At 36.7% G+C, this 16,368-nt stretch overlaps 1 protein-coding gene across 1 annotated transcript in view; it reads right to left on the bottom strand.

The window, feature by feature from the left end:
• LOC119779565 (dynein heavy chain 5, axonemal-like) overlaps positions 1 to 16,368 on the bottom strand; it is a 43,653-nt gene that overhangs the window by 14,441 nt on the left and 12,844 nt on the right. Inside the window, exons 5-28 of the mRNA XM_038279244.1 lie at positions 15,295 to 15,513; positions 14,847 to 14,984; positions 14,039 to 14,215; positions 13,806 to 13,919; positions 13,596 to 13,703; positions 12,995 to 13,117; positions 12,640 to 12,855; positions 11,809 to 11,835; positions 10,916 to 11,023; positions 10,694 to 10,779; positions 10,389 to 10,596; positions 10,176 to 10,289; positions 9,756 to 9,956; positions 9,511 to 9,591; positions 7,095 to 7,185; positions 6,706 to 6,851; positions 6,319 to 6,493; positions 5,919 to 6,173; positions 5,356 to 5,552; positions 5,142 to 5,241; positions 4,745 to 4,887; positions 3,127 to 3,203; positions 2,930 to 3,054; positions 2,599 to 2,834 (exon numbers count right to left, since the gene is read on the bottom strand). Coding sequence (XP_038135172.1) covers positions 2,599 to 2,834; positions 2,930 to 3,054; positions 3,127 to 3,203; positions 4,745 to 4,887; positions 5,142 to 5,241; positions 5,356 to 5,552; positions 5,919 to 6,173; positions 6,319 to 6,493; positions 6,706 to 6,851; positions 7,095 to 7,185; positions 9,511 to 9,591; positions 9,756 to 9,956; positions 10,176 to 10,289; positions 10,389 to 10,596; positions 10,694 to 10,779; positions 10,916 to 11,023; positions 11,809 to 11,835; positions 12,640 to 12,855; positions 12,995 to 13,117; positions 13,596 to 13,703; positions 13,806 to 13,919; positions 14,039 to 14,215; positions 14,847 to 14,984; positions 15,295 to 15,513 — 3,465 coding nt within the window. The remainder of the gene's footprint in view (positions 1 to 2,598; positions 2,835 to 2,929; positions 3,055 to 3,126; positions 3,204 to 4,744; positions 4,888 to 5,141; positions 5,242 to 5,355; positions 5,553 to 5,918; positions 6,174 to 6,318; positions 6,494 to 6,705; positions 6,852 to 7,094; positions 7,186 to 9,510; positions 9,592 to 9,755; positions 9,957 to 10,175; positions 10,290 to 10,388; positions 10,597 to 10,693; positions 10,780 to 10,915; positions 11,024 to 11,808; positions 11,836 to 12,639; positions 12,856 to 12,994; positions 13,118 to 13,595; positions 13,704 to 13,805; positions 13,920 to 14,038; positions 14,216 to 14,846; positions 14,985 to 15,294; positions 15,514 to 16,368) is intronic.

Below are 16,368 nucleotides of genomic sequence, written 5' to 3'. Positions count from 1 at the left end.
ATCACCTTGGGGAGTCAATTATTTTTCAAAGCCCCAAAGGCTCTGAAAAAAAGGGTCCACTTTGGTCCATTCAGATGCAAGTTGGATTGCAGGATGTAAATCTACCGCCTCAGAAAGCACCAATGCTGAGCAGTGTGCAGTGACAGACGGGGCTCTGTGCTGGAGGTAAGTGAGGACGATTTTAAAACCACCTAAAACCTCTTAACAGCATTGCTTATTTCAAACTTTTTTAACATTATTTCTCTTTATTCCATCTTAAACGAAAAAAGCTTCACCAAAAGATAGTCGCTGGCTAGCTGCCGTGTCGCGATTTCATAGAAAAGTTCAGCTTCTTTCAACTTCAGCGATCACCACTCCTCTCTCTACATGCGTTGCTGCTGTTTGACAACACCTAATTTCTATCTAATAGCACTAGGTGAGGGAGGAGCAGTGAACGCTCTCACCACATGGAGTTCACCGCTGACCAATTCGCCGTGTGGTTTGTATAGAAATTCTATGTGAATCAACCACTAGAGCCATTGTTAGGACCTCCTGTGTAAACGCACCATTACACAATATTGAAGCATTAAAATTTGGGTTATCATAAACATTTACAAAAATAATTGAATATGCAGTTTGTCTCCAATTTACTCCAGCCATCCATTATTATCATTATTCATACTGCTTATTCACTGAGGGTCACAGTGGACCCAGTGCCTATCTCAGTTTATAAACCAAAGGAATGAATTAATGAAGATGCAGCAATGAGTAACTGCGCAGAAGTTGTATATATGGGAGATAGAACAAAGAATGGGCTAATCAGCTGATAGGGAGCAGGTGTGGATAGAAGCAACTAGAAGGGAGCTAGGGGAAAGGAGACTGGCACAAGGGGACAACACTGATTAAATATAACTAGAAAACAGCTAGAATGACACAAAATGGAAATGAGCCAATTACCCAGAAAACACAGTGTGACATTAATCAAAATGTAACTGAAAACTCAAAAAGAAACTTAAACAGAACCAAAAGGTCCAGAAAGAGCAACATCATGAAATGACAAAGGGACCAGATGAAGGGTGTAACTAGGTAGAAGTCTGTAGGGGAAAAAAGGTAAACCTGGGTTTCCTGTGGGTTTCTTGTTAAATCAATATAATTACAGCATACTAAATCCAGATAAAAGGCAGAAAAAGACAAACAAAGGACAAAAAAGACAAACATATGTCCTAATGAATCTCAACAATCCAGGTAAAAGAAAGCAACAAAAATAAGGCAATAGGCAATACAAGTAACAAGAAGAACCTTTTTTACATTTGTTATACACTGCCTGGCCAAAAGAAAAGTCGCCACCTGGATTCAACTAAGCAAATACGAACGAGCCTCCTATTGGATAATTACTGCATTGGCGATTATCTGTCAGCTGGCGACAAGTTATTTAACCCCAACTGGTGCAATGACTTGCTTCTCATTTCCTAAACAACCATGTCGAAAGACACATCCCTTGGTTGTGGAAAACATGTTAGTCTGTTTGAGAAGAGTCAAATCATTGGCATGCATCAAGCCGAGAAAACATCTAAAGAGATTGTAGAAACTAATAAAATTGGGTTAATAACTGTCCAACGCATTATTAAAAACTGGAAAGATAGTGGGGACCCATCATCTTCAAGGAAGAAATGTGGCCGGAAAAAAATCCTGAATGTTTGTGATCAGCGATCACTTAAACCTGTGGTTAGATCAAATTGAAGAAAAACAACAGTAGAACTCAGGGCTATGTTTAATACTGAAAGTAAGAGCATTTCCACACACACAATGCAAAGGGAACTCAAGGGCTTCAATTTGCTAGGGAGCATAAAGATTGGACTGTGGAGCAATGGAAGAAGGTCATGTGGTCTGATGAGTCCAGATTTACCCTGTTCCAGAGTGAGAACAGGGTAAATCAGGTTAAGAAGAAAGGAGGGTGAAGTGATGCACCCACCATGCCTAGTGCCTACTGTACAAGCCTGTGGGGGCGGTGTTATGATCTGGGGGTTGCTGCAGGTCTAGGTTCAGCAACAATATGTGCTCAAAGAATGAGGTCAACTGACTAACTGAATATACTAAATGACCAGGTTATTCCATCAATGGACTTTTTCTTCCCTGATGGCACAGGCATATTCCAAGATGACAATGCCAGGATTCATCGGGATAAAATTGTGAAAGACTGGTTCAGGGAGCATGACACATAATTTTCACACATGGATTGGCCACCATAGAGTCCAGACCTCAACCCCATTGAGAATCTTTGGGATGTGCTAGAGAGGGCTTTGCGCAGTGGTCAGGCACTACCATCATCAATGCAAGATCTTGGTGAAAAATTAATGCAACACTGGATGGAAATAAATCTTTTGACATTGCAGAAGCTTATCGAAAAAATGCCACAGCGGATGCGTGCCGTAATCAAAGCTAAAGGCGGTCCAACAAAGTGTTAGAGTGAGTGACCTTTTTTTTTTTGGCCAGGCAGTGTATTTGAAAACATGATACTACAGTTACTGTCATTGGTTTCTGAACCTCATTAAATTCTATAAATCTTCATTAGAATAAAAGAGTCAGAATTAGCACCATTATAAAAAAAGTGGGGTTTACCTCAATTGGTCCAATTTGAAAATCAATGTCAATCTGATGCTCTCTAATTTCTTTGAGGGTAGCCATAGCAATGCGAACATCGTCTAGGTCTTTGACCTTTCGATTCAGTTTCTTTCCTGCTTCATCAACGAAAGCAAAGATCTGCTCCATGTCTGAGCGATATTTCCTTTTACAAAACAGCCCATAGTCCACCATCCAGTTCTTAGTTTCAACTGTGAAGGATATCTTCAGCAATTCTTGAAAAAACAAGATGGACAAGTAGAGCTAAGTTAATGTTAAAGCTTAAGGACAGTTTGTTTTAGATTTGTATAAATAACAACTTTGATCTCACCTGTAAATAAAGCTAAGGCTTTAACAGTGATGTACTCTGGTTCAGAGTTTATTTTGAGTTCAAGATCACGATAAAAAAGGATCTGGCTCTCAAACTCTGATAGCAAAGGGCTCCCCTGGATAAATCTAATAAAAAGAAGAAACTCAAGGGTCAAAATATCAAAATAAATGGAATTTTAATCTTTCATCCAAAATTACCTTTGAATGGTGTCCTCACGATCCTTTCTCCAGATGTAATGGTAACAGCTGAAGCGGTTAAGAGCGTTTTCCACTTCCTAAAAGATAAACCAAACAGATATACTATGTGTTGGGATCTGGAGATTCTCCACCTTCTCCAGCAGAGTGCGCTGTGGATCCTCCTGGGCTGGAGCCCTCCAGCACAGCTGACGTTCATCAGCTCATCAGGAGACCGGCCTTTATAAGCAGCTGCCAGACCTTCCTTCTACGCCGCAGTGTTAGCCAAGTTTGGTTAGCAAACCTGAGCCTTTGAATTACTAATCCTTGTCTTCTTAGAGAAACCTTATTCCAATCTGCCTCTGTCTTCTCGCTCCTAGGAAACCAGTCTCCCGAGAGAAGCTCTGGATGAGCTTAACCTGAAACCTGCCTGCCTGCCCTAGAGAGCCAAACCTGAAGTTCCCACTCTGGAATCCACCTGCTGCTCTTTGGGAAAGAGCTAATCACTCCAACCAAGGTCTTTCACTGGAAGTCAGAAGCTAGACGCTGCTGCTGCTTAAGCACTCTGCTGAACCAACAGTCTCTGGACCCAACCGGTTCCCTCTCTCTGAACTAAGCCTGGACCTCTTCAAGGTATCCACTGAAAAATCTGAAAACTCATTTAACTCATCTGCAAACCAAGCTAACCTACTATCCGTCTCTGCAGACGCCTGAGAATCCTGCCCGGACCAGAACCTGAATCTAGTTCATGTCATTTTGTGAAACCTTTAATAAACTCTGTTAAATCTTTTACCAAGTCTCCAGTGGTGTTCTGCATGTGGTTTTTATCTCTAAACCGATCATGACACTATGGATATTGAACATGGAGTTATTGTGGAATAAACAGACGGCAAAGGTTTCTGTAAGTTCTTCTAATGCAGAGCATTTTAATTACAATAGGAATACAATCATTCAAAGTATACAGTCATCCATCTATATTCTCTACCTGGGGAGAGATATGACCCATATTTAATTGATTTCCAAATACCAAAAATGACCACAAAAAAAACCCATGCCTCCTCAGGATAAAATTTATAAACGCTTCAAGATATGAAGTGTTAACATTTTTCAAAGATCCTGTGTATCTCAACCAAACAAAAAGTAATTCAACTAAACTCAAAAATACTTTGATAATCTAAAAGGGAAATATAATATAAAATAGTATAATATTATATATAAACATATCGATAATTCATATATATTTATAAGTGGTTGGATGTTATCGGCATTAAAGCAGCGTGTTAAATAATACTACTTTATATTACATCTATATAATATCCAAACATAGTATGTTTTTATACAATATAATAAACAATAACCTAAAAACATAAACAATATCCATGTTTTCAAGCCTTTATTTTTGTGAATTATTATCCACTTTCATCTAATAAAAAGAAAATAAATTGTGATGGAATCAGAAAATTCCATCACAATTTAAAAGCCATTGAAAAAATATCCACTTAAAGCTGGTAATTTTAAAAAATGGGCATTTAATGTGTCAATCCAGCCTCATGGCAAAACATATATTTATATTTGATAAATATAATTGCCTTGCTGAAATTTTGGATTGCTATTAGGATAATAAATGATAATAACCATTTACCTTCTTGGTAGATTTGATGGAGGTACTGAGAACAGATTTTAGCTTGACTATCTCGTCATTCGCAGATATAGTCTTGTAGTAATTTCTTTCTTGGATAGGAATGGCTTGACTCACAAACAGTGACATTTCTGAGCTGGTACCATCTGAAAAATATAGAATTGAAGACAATGTTTTCAAGAAACTTTCATAGATGTATGTCGCATATGTAAGCATTTTAGAATACACATTATATAACAATTCCACTGAGTCTGGTGTATTTGACATGAAGATATCCGTTTTAACAACCCATCCTATCTAAATAGATCTGAGTTGATAAAAAAAAAGACAGAAAGAGAACAAATTAGTAGAATAGTCATTTGGTGGTCGTTCAGGCGTTTAGCAGCATTATCCTTCATACCTGTCATACTTCTGTGTGTTGGTGTTGTTGCTCCATTGTCTGATTCATTCTCTGAGCCGTCTTGTTTAAGGGCCGCCGTTCGGTTCTCTTTTATTTCTCTCTATAAAGTGCATATAAAAGGCAAGCTTTCAGAACTTGTTTGGTTGAATATGATGAAATCAGAAAACTTACATGTCCAAACAATCACATTAATGTAACTTTAGAGTAAGCATACCTTAGTAATCCTTTCTTTGCTCCATTCACCTACTCCTTTGCTTACACTGACCACACATGCAACAACCTTGTCTAAAGCCCTCTGGACCTCCTCCAGAGTTGGCATCATGACAATGTTAGGTATAGAAAGGTTCAGATCGGCTTTAAAGATAGCCTGCTGATATCTGTGCTTCCCATGGCTGGGTCCCTCACTCTCACCTACCAGAGAGAGAATAGAAAAGCATCACATTAACGACAAAACCCTATATGCATTCAGAAGAAAATAGATATAGGAACCTAACTGAAATAAGTTGTGTTTTCTATTCAACAGATAATAAGTGTACAGTAAACTTGCTGAGTCTTGTCATTCTGAGCTTTCCGTTTCCATCTGTCATGGCACATGTTGGATTTGGAAAACTTAGCCAACTTTTGGAAATCACCAAAAATAAGGTAAATGTCTACATTCTATTAGGCATACACACCAGCAGTTTTAGTGATAATAACAGCAAAAACTGGTATTTCTAAACCTTGTATTTTTGTCCTTTTCCTCCTTAATTAAGAGATGGTTCTTTTGAGTAAACCCACCCAAGAAATGCATAAGTGAAGGTGTATTTATGCGCTTGTGTAGCATCTCCAGAGTTTTGCGTATAGCATTGAGCAAAGCGTCAACATTGCGTTGGTTGAAGTAGGAAAGCAGTTCCTGGGCATCCTCTTCCATTTCTTCCATTGAATCTTTTTTCTTTCTCTCTCTCACTAAAGGAGAGGAAGGACCTGATACAGCAGGGGGTACAAATGTGTTCCTGGAGCTTAGATGTCTTTCAGAGCTGTATCCCTCATCACCTGAAGAAACATATTTGCAATCACAATTTGAGAAATTAGATAGAAGAGTAGATAGATTAGAACAGTACTCTGATCCACTTATCTTTAAGAGAGTCAGCTTGGGTATTTTATATCAGTTTGCGTATGATCTGGAATGAAAGTATACCTTCAAGTAGAAAGGGTTGTTTGGTCTTGCTCTCACTACAGCTGTCTTCTGCATCTTTCCCCTTGTCTTGCTGACCATGGTCAAACTCGGTCAGCATGTTGATCAGTTCATTTGTAGCCTCCTCCACCAGTGTGCTCTTTAGGTGTAGATTCTGAGCTTGTTTTATGCACAAGTCCTTGGCACAAAGTAAATTAATTGAAATAAAATGAGTGTCTGACAGTAGTTAGGGGGTGCCAAAAACACTTTCTTTAGAAATCTGTGTGTATCCTTTCAAGTTTAACACAGGCCAGGTACAAAACTAATAAGGTGGGTTCAGTTTGGCTAAACTAACATAACACAACAATGCCATTATCTTATATGAAGGAAATGTTATTCATTTATATTTACCCTGGTGGCTTTAAAAAATTCCTCACAGCTGACCGGTTGTTCCTCTGGCAGAACACACAGTGTGGTTAAACTCATCTCCTGCAGTACAGCATCTATTCTAAACTCCACCAAATCGTTCACTCTGTCTATTAATAGCTCCAAATCTCCTGGAGACAAAGAACAACAAAAGTGTGAATAGAACAAAAAGGGACCAAGAGAAAAAAGACAGAGCTTAATGAATAATTTAAAAAGTTAAACACAGACAGAAGGAGAATATGTGAGATATATGTGAATTTTGCTTGTGTGTACACAATGAATGAACTAATCAAAATCTGACCATATGCTGCCAGCAGGAAATATTATGTCAGCAAATGAGGTAGGTTATTATTATTTTTTTGTTTTTTGCTTACCCAATGCTTTATCAATGCCGCTTAGATACTTGTCTATACTCAAAAATATCCAGGTCAGGGAAGTCAAACCAGGCTGGATAGCCTTGTTTACCTATGCAGTACAAGGCAAATGGTATTAATGAAAGAAAACTGTAAAAGTATTTTTCTCATGTATAAGTCACCATAATACACTTTTTCCAGTAAACTATTGTATGTTTATAGTATATAACATTTTTAAATGATCCAAATATATTTTTTTTCTATCCAAAAATTCATTAATAAAAAAAAACAAATGCAGTATTTTGGCTAATACATAGAACCAGGTGTTGAAATGTGTAACAAAAAGCTGATTTTAGTCATTATTTAAACCCAATATTTTATGAGGCTAAAGACTGAGAGAAGTGAGACGTAATCTGTGTTGTGTGTAAAAGCCTAACTGGGGACAGGCATTGAGAATTAGCCTTAGCTAAAAAGTTGTAGTGTGTGACATGATTCATGAAACATACTTGTCCCTATCAAATAAACAAATAAAAGAAAAAAATAAATAAATACATCTATAAACACAGACAAAACAGTCTAAGGTGTAAGCTTTCTGCTTTGTTTATAATTATAAAAGCAGCTTCCATGTATTATATTATAATAATGAAGAAATGGCCAGCAATTAGCTTTTTGTCTGTTGTTCTGAAAGGTTTTGTTTTATTTTTTGTGAAACTAAAGTCAATCCATCCATCCATCCATCCATCCATCCATCCATCCATCCATCCATCCATCCATCCATCCATCCATCCATCCATCCATCCATCCATCCATCCATCCATCCATCCATCCATCCATCCATCCATCCCTTAATTAAGTTTTCGGTTGTGATTCCCAGAGCTCTTTTAAGAGCTCATGTACATCAGAGGAACAATCTCGCCAGATTTTAATCCCTCACTTTTGTTTGCACAGTGAAGCCCTGCAAGGGAGAAAAAAAAAACAGGTCCCTTGTACGTCTTTGCAGGCGGGAATGCCGCGTACCACCGCAAGCAATATTTCTCATCTATGTGCACTGCAACAAACTGTCCAAATTTCAGCTGCCGGTGTGGAAAGACCGAAGCTTTCATTTATCTTATGGCCAGTGCTTTATAGTGAAGCAGCTCTGAATTTAGAACCATCGCCACCAGTTCCCCTAAAGGCTGTGCTCTTTCCCTTCAGCTCTTTCCTTGTTAGCCAACAGCTGTCTGTCAAGATGCTGCAGTCTGCAGATGACACCACCCTCGATGGGCTCATCTTTGACAGAGATGAGGCCGCCTACAGGAAAGAGAATGATGCAGCCAGACCATTCTGGAGCCCTACTCTCTGAGCACAGTGCATATGGTTGTAGACAAGAAAAAGCACTGCCCCACCTTTCCCTGTCACCCTTTGTAACTCTCCAGTTGCTACCATGGACGTCTTCCGATTCCTGGGCACCATCATCACTCAGAACCTCAAATAGAAGCTAATCATCACCTCTCTCACTGAGAAGGCTCAGTAGATAATTTACTTCATGCGGCAGCTAAAGGAGTTTAGCCTTTAAAAGTCAGTGATTGTGTGCTTCTACTCTCTGAGTCCATCCTCCCCTTTTATATCACAGCCTGGTAAGCTGTTTGCACCACCAGCAATAAGTGCAGGCTAAGGCATATCATTCACTTTTGGAGAGGTTGGCTGGCAGCAATATCTCTCCTCTTCATGAACTGCATGCTTCCAGGACTCAGAGGCAAACAGGACAGACCGCTCTCACACTGGATTCAAGCTGTTCCAGACACTTAAGCAATCCAGTAGGACCATAACTTTTCGCCACATAAACAGCTTCTTCCCATTTGCTACTAGCCTCATTAGTAAGGCCTACTTTAGGTTGCCCTCTGAATTTTTCCGTCGCAAATGATACAAAGATATATGCATGTGTAAATACAATTTAGTTTGATTTTATGTTGTTGTTATCGTATATTTTTAATGTTTGCCACATTTCGCCTAATATTGAATTATTCTCTTCTATTCTGTAAATATTCACAAAATCTTCCAATACACAATTTCATTTATGTAATCTATTTTATGTATGTCAACTGTATATTTGTCTGTACACTGTATATGTAACAGCAGGTGCAAAACTAAGCAAAAGCAAATTCATCCAACATTCAAATAAACCTTGGTAATAAAACTTAATGTACAGTAAGTAAAGTGGGATATTTGATGTCATTAAAAATCAGCAGATAGAATTTACTACACAGTATGCATGTAACCATACCTTTTCAAAAACTTGCATAATATAAGAAATGTCAATAATGAACACAGAATTAATTAGTTAATCAATGAATGAAGAATTAAATGCTGTTTATTAAATCTTGCCACTCATTATGCTAACCATATCACCCTATTTTAAACCACTTAATTTAAACTGACTTTCAATAAATTATCTTACCTTAGCAACATGTGGCCTGAGCAGTTTCTCAAATACAGTTTGAATCTTGGCTCTTACTCTGGTGTTTTCACTCAGCCTAAACTGTAAAAACAAAACAAAAAATCCTTTTTTATACTGTTAGTACAGTAAAACAAATATTAAAAGGACATATCCAGTGGACATCTATCAATGCATATAAAAAAATCAAGATTAAATTATATCAAGTTACAAATCCCCCCTCTTACTACCACTTTTGTGACACTCACCTGTAATTTATCACAGTTCATCTTCAGTGTGTTCCACGTGTTCTGCAAGAAAGCAGCAAAAGGAGGGATCTCCAGATTCATACGCTTCATGAAGTCAGTCTCTCTGATCTGTTCATGTATCTCTGGTCTGAAGTTCACAGCCAGCTTTCCAGAAGACCAAAGTAAGAGGGGGGTCTCTAGGCACACCTTGGTATTCTCCATCTAAATGGGATGAAGATATATACAATATGACTGTGCCTAGACATGCACTAACATGCAGACACCTCCCCATGTATACACACAAAGGTATAAACACACACGCATGTACCAAGTCAGACAAGCTAAATATTGTATTATAGGAATTACTATTTGCGTTATTAATGTATCACTCTGCTCACATCTTTTTGCAATTATTTAGATCTTTTGCTGAGTTTTCTGTACCTTCGTCATCCAGCTTTGATGATGCAGCATTTCATACTCCAACAGGATCCTGGCTACTCTGTTAAATTTCCTGATAATCACTTTAGCCTCGACTGTGGAAAGAATGTCTTCATGCTAACAAGGAAAAGAAGCATGAATTATAAGAAAAATTCTTCTTAAAAGTGTAAAGGTGAGTTTTTATGAGATATAAATCAAGAAAAATGAAATGAAAACCTTTTTGAAGATATCCATGGGATCCTGAATTTTGCTGTACAGATGCCGAGCCCACATGATCCGACCTGCCACTGGAGAACTTTCCTGGGCAATGGGAGGGTCCAGTTTTTGCTTAGCATAGGTATTGGAAACCGTTTCAAGATCCCGACCGTAATTCTGCAAGATCTGCTGATACTTTTCATCAATCCCAAGATTAGGGATGCCAAGTCTGTTTTAGTTGGTGAAAAATATACAAGCAGTTGCATTGAATCTAGTTTCAACTGTGGCAGAACAAGAGATTAACAATGGTAAATGGAAGAAACTACCTTTCGAATTTTTCCAGCTCATTTAAAGCTCTTTTTGTGTTCTTAATCTCTGCTAATGTATCCCCCATGAACTTCTTCAGTTGATTCTGTATGTACAAACACATGCAGCAAAAACTTACAGGTTATAAAAATGTTCCCAAATTTGATCGGACTTCAAATAAAATCAACATACAGAGCTTTATTCTGGTCTTTTAAAATACCCCACTTCCCCAATTTACTTACATGAAGAAAGGATGTGCTTTCACAGAATGTCTCATAATCAACATCAAAGTCAGTCATCCTGTAGTCGAGGAAACTGTAGTTCTTTTCCTTTACAGTCTTAACTGTAGCCTGTCAGACAAAAACATATAACCAAGAACAAGTCTTAAAAAACAAATTTTCAGATAAACAATTTTCTTTGGTATTTAAATGAGTTCTGTTGCTTTAAGTTAAAGCTTAAACAGAATCTTTTTTAATACTAAAATGACTTAATGTTTTAATGTCTAACCATCTCAAAATGTGTTTTTAAGGAGACAGTGTAAAGAAGATTCCTCTCGAAAATGCCACAGCTTAAAATTTAGCCTGAATAAAAAATAAATCTTGCAAAACTATTTGCAAATCTTAAACCTTTTCTCATTTTGCAAAATGTTAGAATCACAATCTTCAATGCATTTCATGCATTAGAGGGTGTTATCTGGTTTGTTTCAAAAAACTGAAGTGAAACATGCATGGTTTTTTCCAGATAAATAGCATCTGTGTGATATTATGAATGACGGATATAAGCTAAGACAACAAATCATATTGTACTGGATTGTGTAATTTATGTCAGCCTAGAGTTCTTGGAAAGCATTAGAGGCAACAAGCATGAAAGCTTTGCAAACAGTGTAGGAAGAAAACATCAACAAAAAGAAGCAATTCGACTCTCTCGACTTAAAGTAAATATCAGTGGAGCACAGTTAAAAGTTAAAAAATAGAAAAGGAGGAAAAATAATAATGATCAGAATACTTTGTGCCGTCAGTATTTTCATTAGTTATATATCCTGACACAGTTTATAGATATTTTATTGACCACTGCATGCAGAAAAGTATAATTAGATCATGCAAGTTAAGGGCTAAAGAACACGATGAGACATTACCTCCCATTTTGCCTGTATATCTGCAGTCTGTACATCAAAGGAAGTAAAGACAAACATGATGGCATACTTCACTGTATGCTCAAGGAAAAACAAGATAAATGACAGTTGTTTGGACTGTTGAATCATAATAGGTCAATTCTTTCATCCCAGCTACATTGCCACTCATAGTTAAATGAAGCTGCATTTACAGTGAAAGCAAACAATATTAAACAATCATAATGTTAAAGGAACCTAGTAAAACCTTAAATTTTAATAAGCATATAACATTTTCATAGCAAGGGAGTATGACAATCAGTATATAATCATTTTCAAGTAATAATACAAAATTATAATATGAAAATTCACAATTTATATAAAATATAAAGTACAAGTATCTTGCTCTCTGATTTTAGGCATAAGGCATGACTATATTTGAAATCTAATATCACAGAACTATTGTACAAGCTCTGCTAGGAAGTAACATTAAGATTTTATGTAATCCAATCTGTATGACAAAAGAACTTCAAACACTTCTACACTGCAAAAACGAGCAAGAAATAAGTACAAATTTCTTAAATTAAGTGTATTCAACCTTAATTTGAGTAGGTAAGTTAGATAGTTTGCCAATGGAATGAGTATTCTTACTCTTAAAATAAGATAATTAGATAATATGTTCTTGAAATAAGAGAATTCAACTGTGTTTTCTTATTTTAAGTGTAAATTGTCTTGTTCCATTGGCAAAATGTATCTTTTACCTCCTTAATTCAAGAAAAAATGCACTTATTTTAAGGAAAAATGACTTATCTAGATTTAGATTTTTTGCAGTGTAGTTTAACAACTCTGTACACTTACTTGAAATCTTGTGGATATGGTAATAAGCCCTTGACTCTTAAAGTCCTGCAGTACAGAGTAGGTGGAGATGGTCTTAAACATCTCCAGGATCTTGTTTAAGCGCTGCTGGAATAAATCAAACTTCCCAAAGATGTACACCTCACAGATGTCAAACTTTCTCATAGAGGGAGTTTGTTCCTGCTCCTCCTTGGTCTTATGAAAACACAGCTGATATTCCTGAGCGACACAGTTTCACACAAAACAAAGTTCATTACCCAACAAAAGCGTACTGTGATATATATAAGTGTTAATATGAAAACAGAACTGAATAATATGATACCAAAGACCACAAATAAGAAACAGTAGTATCCCATACCTGATTTAGTCGAATTGTAGCTTTGATTTTATCAATAACCTCCTGCTGAGGTTGGTCCCAGATTGAATTTGAACCATTATTTGTGATGTAGGCTTTGCAAGAAGTGATCATCTGATTGGTGACCTGGAAGTAAATGTTGTTTTGTAAATCATTGTCATCCTGTTTGATACTTTTACTATATCTATAGGTATTGAAACGTTCATACACTCTGCCTTATTCATCTATTGCTATATGCTTTATTTCAATGTCCTGTGTCAGAGACATTACACACTGTCTAGTCATGCAGTCTCTACAGGAAATTCACATTGAAACAATCTGAGGTTAATGTTAACCTTTTCACAGCAGAACTTGTTCCTGTGTTTGATGCAACCGTTCTGAAAAAAATGTTTCTACTCTGTTGATTTAAAGTAAAATGCTGCAGCATTGAATATCCCAGAATGGAATTTGGCCATCTGTTTCATGATTAGTATACGTGTGCAGTTTCTATGTCATGTGAGCTGGTGTGAGTCATCTCAATAGTTAATCACTACAACAGCTAAGCAATGTGGTCACATGAGCTTCAAAGAATATAGGTTTGATGTAACAAGCAAACAAACAGTACCTTGACAAGCAGAGTCATTATGTTTTCAGATGTGTTGTAATGGGGAGAAATATTGTACACTGACTTGATGGCATTCATCAAACCAGGGATTGCCTCCACCATTGATACCTGGAAGGTGATGTAAGTACATTATGACCAATGATAAGCCATTTGGTTTACTTGTTCTATATGCAACATACATGGTTCTGTTTGTCTTCTTTCTATACTTACAGGATCACTGTTGTAGAGTGGGTCATAAAACTTCTCTAAGCAATAGAGATAATTAATGTTGTCTTTAGCCTTATTAACAGCATCAGTAAGCCTTCTGTCCAGTTCCTGCCATGGCTACAACAAAAACATTAGTGATTTTGTTACATTGATGCATAGTATTCAACATAATTGTTTACAAGTTTTTCTTTTATATGTGGTAAATCTTCCATTAATGAATGAGCATAATTTCTGACCTTGACGAGTTTAGATTTTGCCAGCAGAAGGACACCTAGTACTGAGCTGAATTGTGGAGTTTTCAGCTGGTCCAAAAGATAGTTAATGCTAGACATCCTTTTCTTCCAGTAGTTCAGTTCGTCCCTGGGCCCGAGGTCATCAGTCACTTTTCTCAGCAGTTTAGTTTCGGCAAGAACCTGAAGAACACATTTGATGTACTTTGTCTTTGCTCACATCATCTCTACAGTGTTTTATATTTGTATGATTACATCAGCCACTGGCTGATATTCTATGAGATACCTTTTCTATATGTCAATTTTTTATATATATATATATATAAGATTAATCAAAACAAAATAATCAGTTTTTTGGCTGTTATTTGGTTCCTTAACATAAACCAACCAGTGTTTTTCTCTAAGTCTTTAAATTCTAATTTGATTAGAAATCTCTGGACATTTTATTTAATCCATGCATGATCAAAGATTTCCTCCACCTTGTTCACAGTTTTAGAGGGAGGAAGAGTCACTATTAGTTAAGGAGCCAGTATTTAAAAAAAAATACATTAACCAACCTGGCTAGCTCTAATTATAAACAAGAAGAAGAACCGATAATTCATTTATTTGTTCTTCTAGTTTTATCTTTACACACGTATCAATTTAAATCCTTATTATACCATTGATGTATTCTGCTTTGTCAGACAATTTAAGCAGAAAAAGATGCTCATAAATTGTGTCCATAAGCAGTTTAGTAGAACAGAAAAGCTATTAAGACGGTAGTTGATTTTAACATGAAATATAATTGGTGAGACTGTGGAGACAATTGTCTCACCTGTTCTATTTGTTTGATCCAAACTTTCATGCAGGCTTCTATCTTTTTAGTAGTGTCTTTGTTGTTGGCTGCTGCTTTGTAATCCGCAGGTGATTTCAACAACTCCAGGTCAAGCGCGTCACATTGCTTCAAAGTAACCTGAAGGCAAAACAAAGTAGGATTATTTTCACTTTTTCTTACAGATTTTTGTTTGTGGTGAACAGTTGGGCTTCATGTCCATTTTTTTTTTGTTGTGTAAAGACATTTTTTTTTATTTCATCTGCAGAAACATGACCGCTCCAACTTCTTAAAGCAGTTATTAGGTTTTCATATAGCTTTTATCCATATTTAGTCCTTATGCTTTACTTTGAATATTACATTATCTTTGTTTTTTCCAAGTTGTTCATAGGTTAACAAGCAGATGATTGTTAACCAGGTTAATTGTTGATTAGTGGTGTTTGTCACCTACCAGTTCTTGTAGGCTCTCCTGTGCACCCGTCAAAACAGAGACAAATCTTTCAAGTGAAGATATAAACTCCTGTTTTACACCCTGAGCCTGGGGACTGGCCAATTCACCCCAACCATGGTTTGTTTCCCTTAGTGCGGGGATGAAGACGTCTGAGAACAACTGCTCCACACTTTTTAAAAGCCCACCTTCTGTGGCGTCCAACATATTGAAGCTCACCTCCTGCAAATTTGGAAAGGTGTCCTTTTATTATGGAACCAAAAACATCATAGTATACTTCTATTAAATAACATACTTTGATTTTGTCAAAATCTACCTGAGACTGAGAGGAAAACACAAAGTCTATCCCAGCAACATGTGTGCTGCTGTTTTAAAATGAAAACAATAAAAAATTATGTAGATAAATAGGGTTAGGAAAACAAAGATGAAAAAATGAAGGTGTTCATGGTCCAAGAACATTACAAAGAAATGTAGAGAGAATCTCCCTCTCTTCTTCACCACTTTATTGTGAAGTCCCTCAAGATTCTGTCACGGCTCCTTTATGATTGCACTCTGTATTCTCTGCGTCAAGTCTTCTGGAAATATGAAGACTCCCATCCAAATTTATATCCCAATAAGGAAGACTGGTAATAGACCCCTGGCATCGTTACTGCAATGTGTTAATGCCTCCAATGACATCAAGACTTGGTTGGCTCAAAATGTCTTGAATCTTAATTAGCCAAATGGAAATTCTGGTGTTTGGACCTAAAGACCCCCTGAATAATTTTGGACCACTTATAAAATAAGTTCATCCTTCAGCAAACAGCTATGGCACTGTCATAAATATGGAGTTTAAGCAACACAAGTAAATGTCAGTTTGTAACATCTTTGTCTCTTATAGAATGTGAAGCTATTTTTAATCATTGAAAAAAAATTTTTTTTTATTTCTCATATTTATTTCAGCCTGCCTGGTCTACAGCAATGTTCATTTAGAGGCATAAATAAAAAGGCCTTGAACTGCAGGTAGTCCAGAACTGTATGGAATGGCTTTTAAGTGCATAATATCTAATTATCTTATTTTAATGGTATAAATACTTC

This window comes from Cyprinodon tularosa, unplaced genomic scaffold (genome assembly GCF_016077235.1).
Source record: "Cyprinodon tularosa strain WSP-4 unplaced genomic scaffold, ASM1607723v1 ctg1492, whole genome shotgun sequence".
Classification (NCBI taxonomy): domain Eukaryota; kingdom Metazoa; phylum Chordata; class Actinopteri; order Cyprinodontiformes; family Cyprinodontidae; genus Cyprinodon; species Cyprinodon tularosa.
The sequence above is the reverse complement of the archived record's forward strand: the minus strand, read 5'-3'. Positions and strand labels throughout refer to the sequence as shown.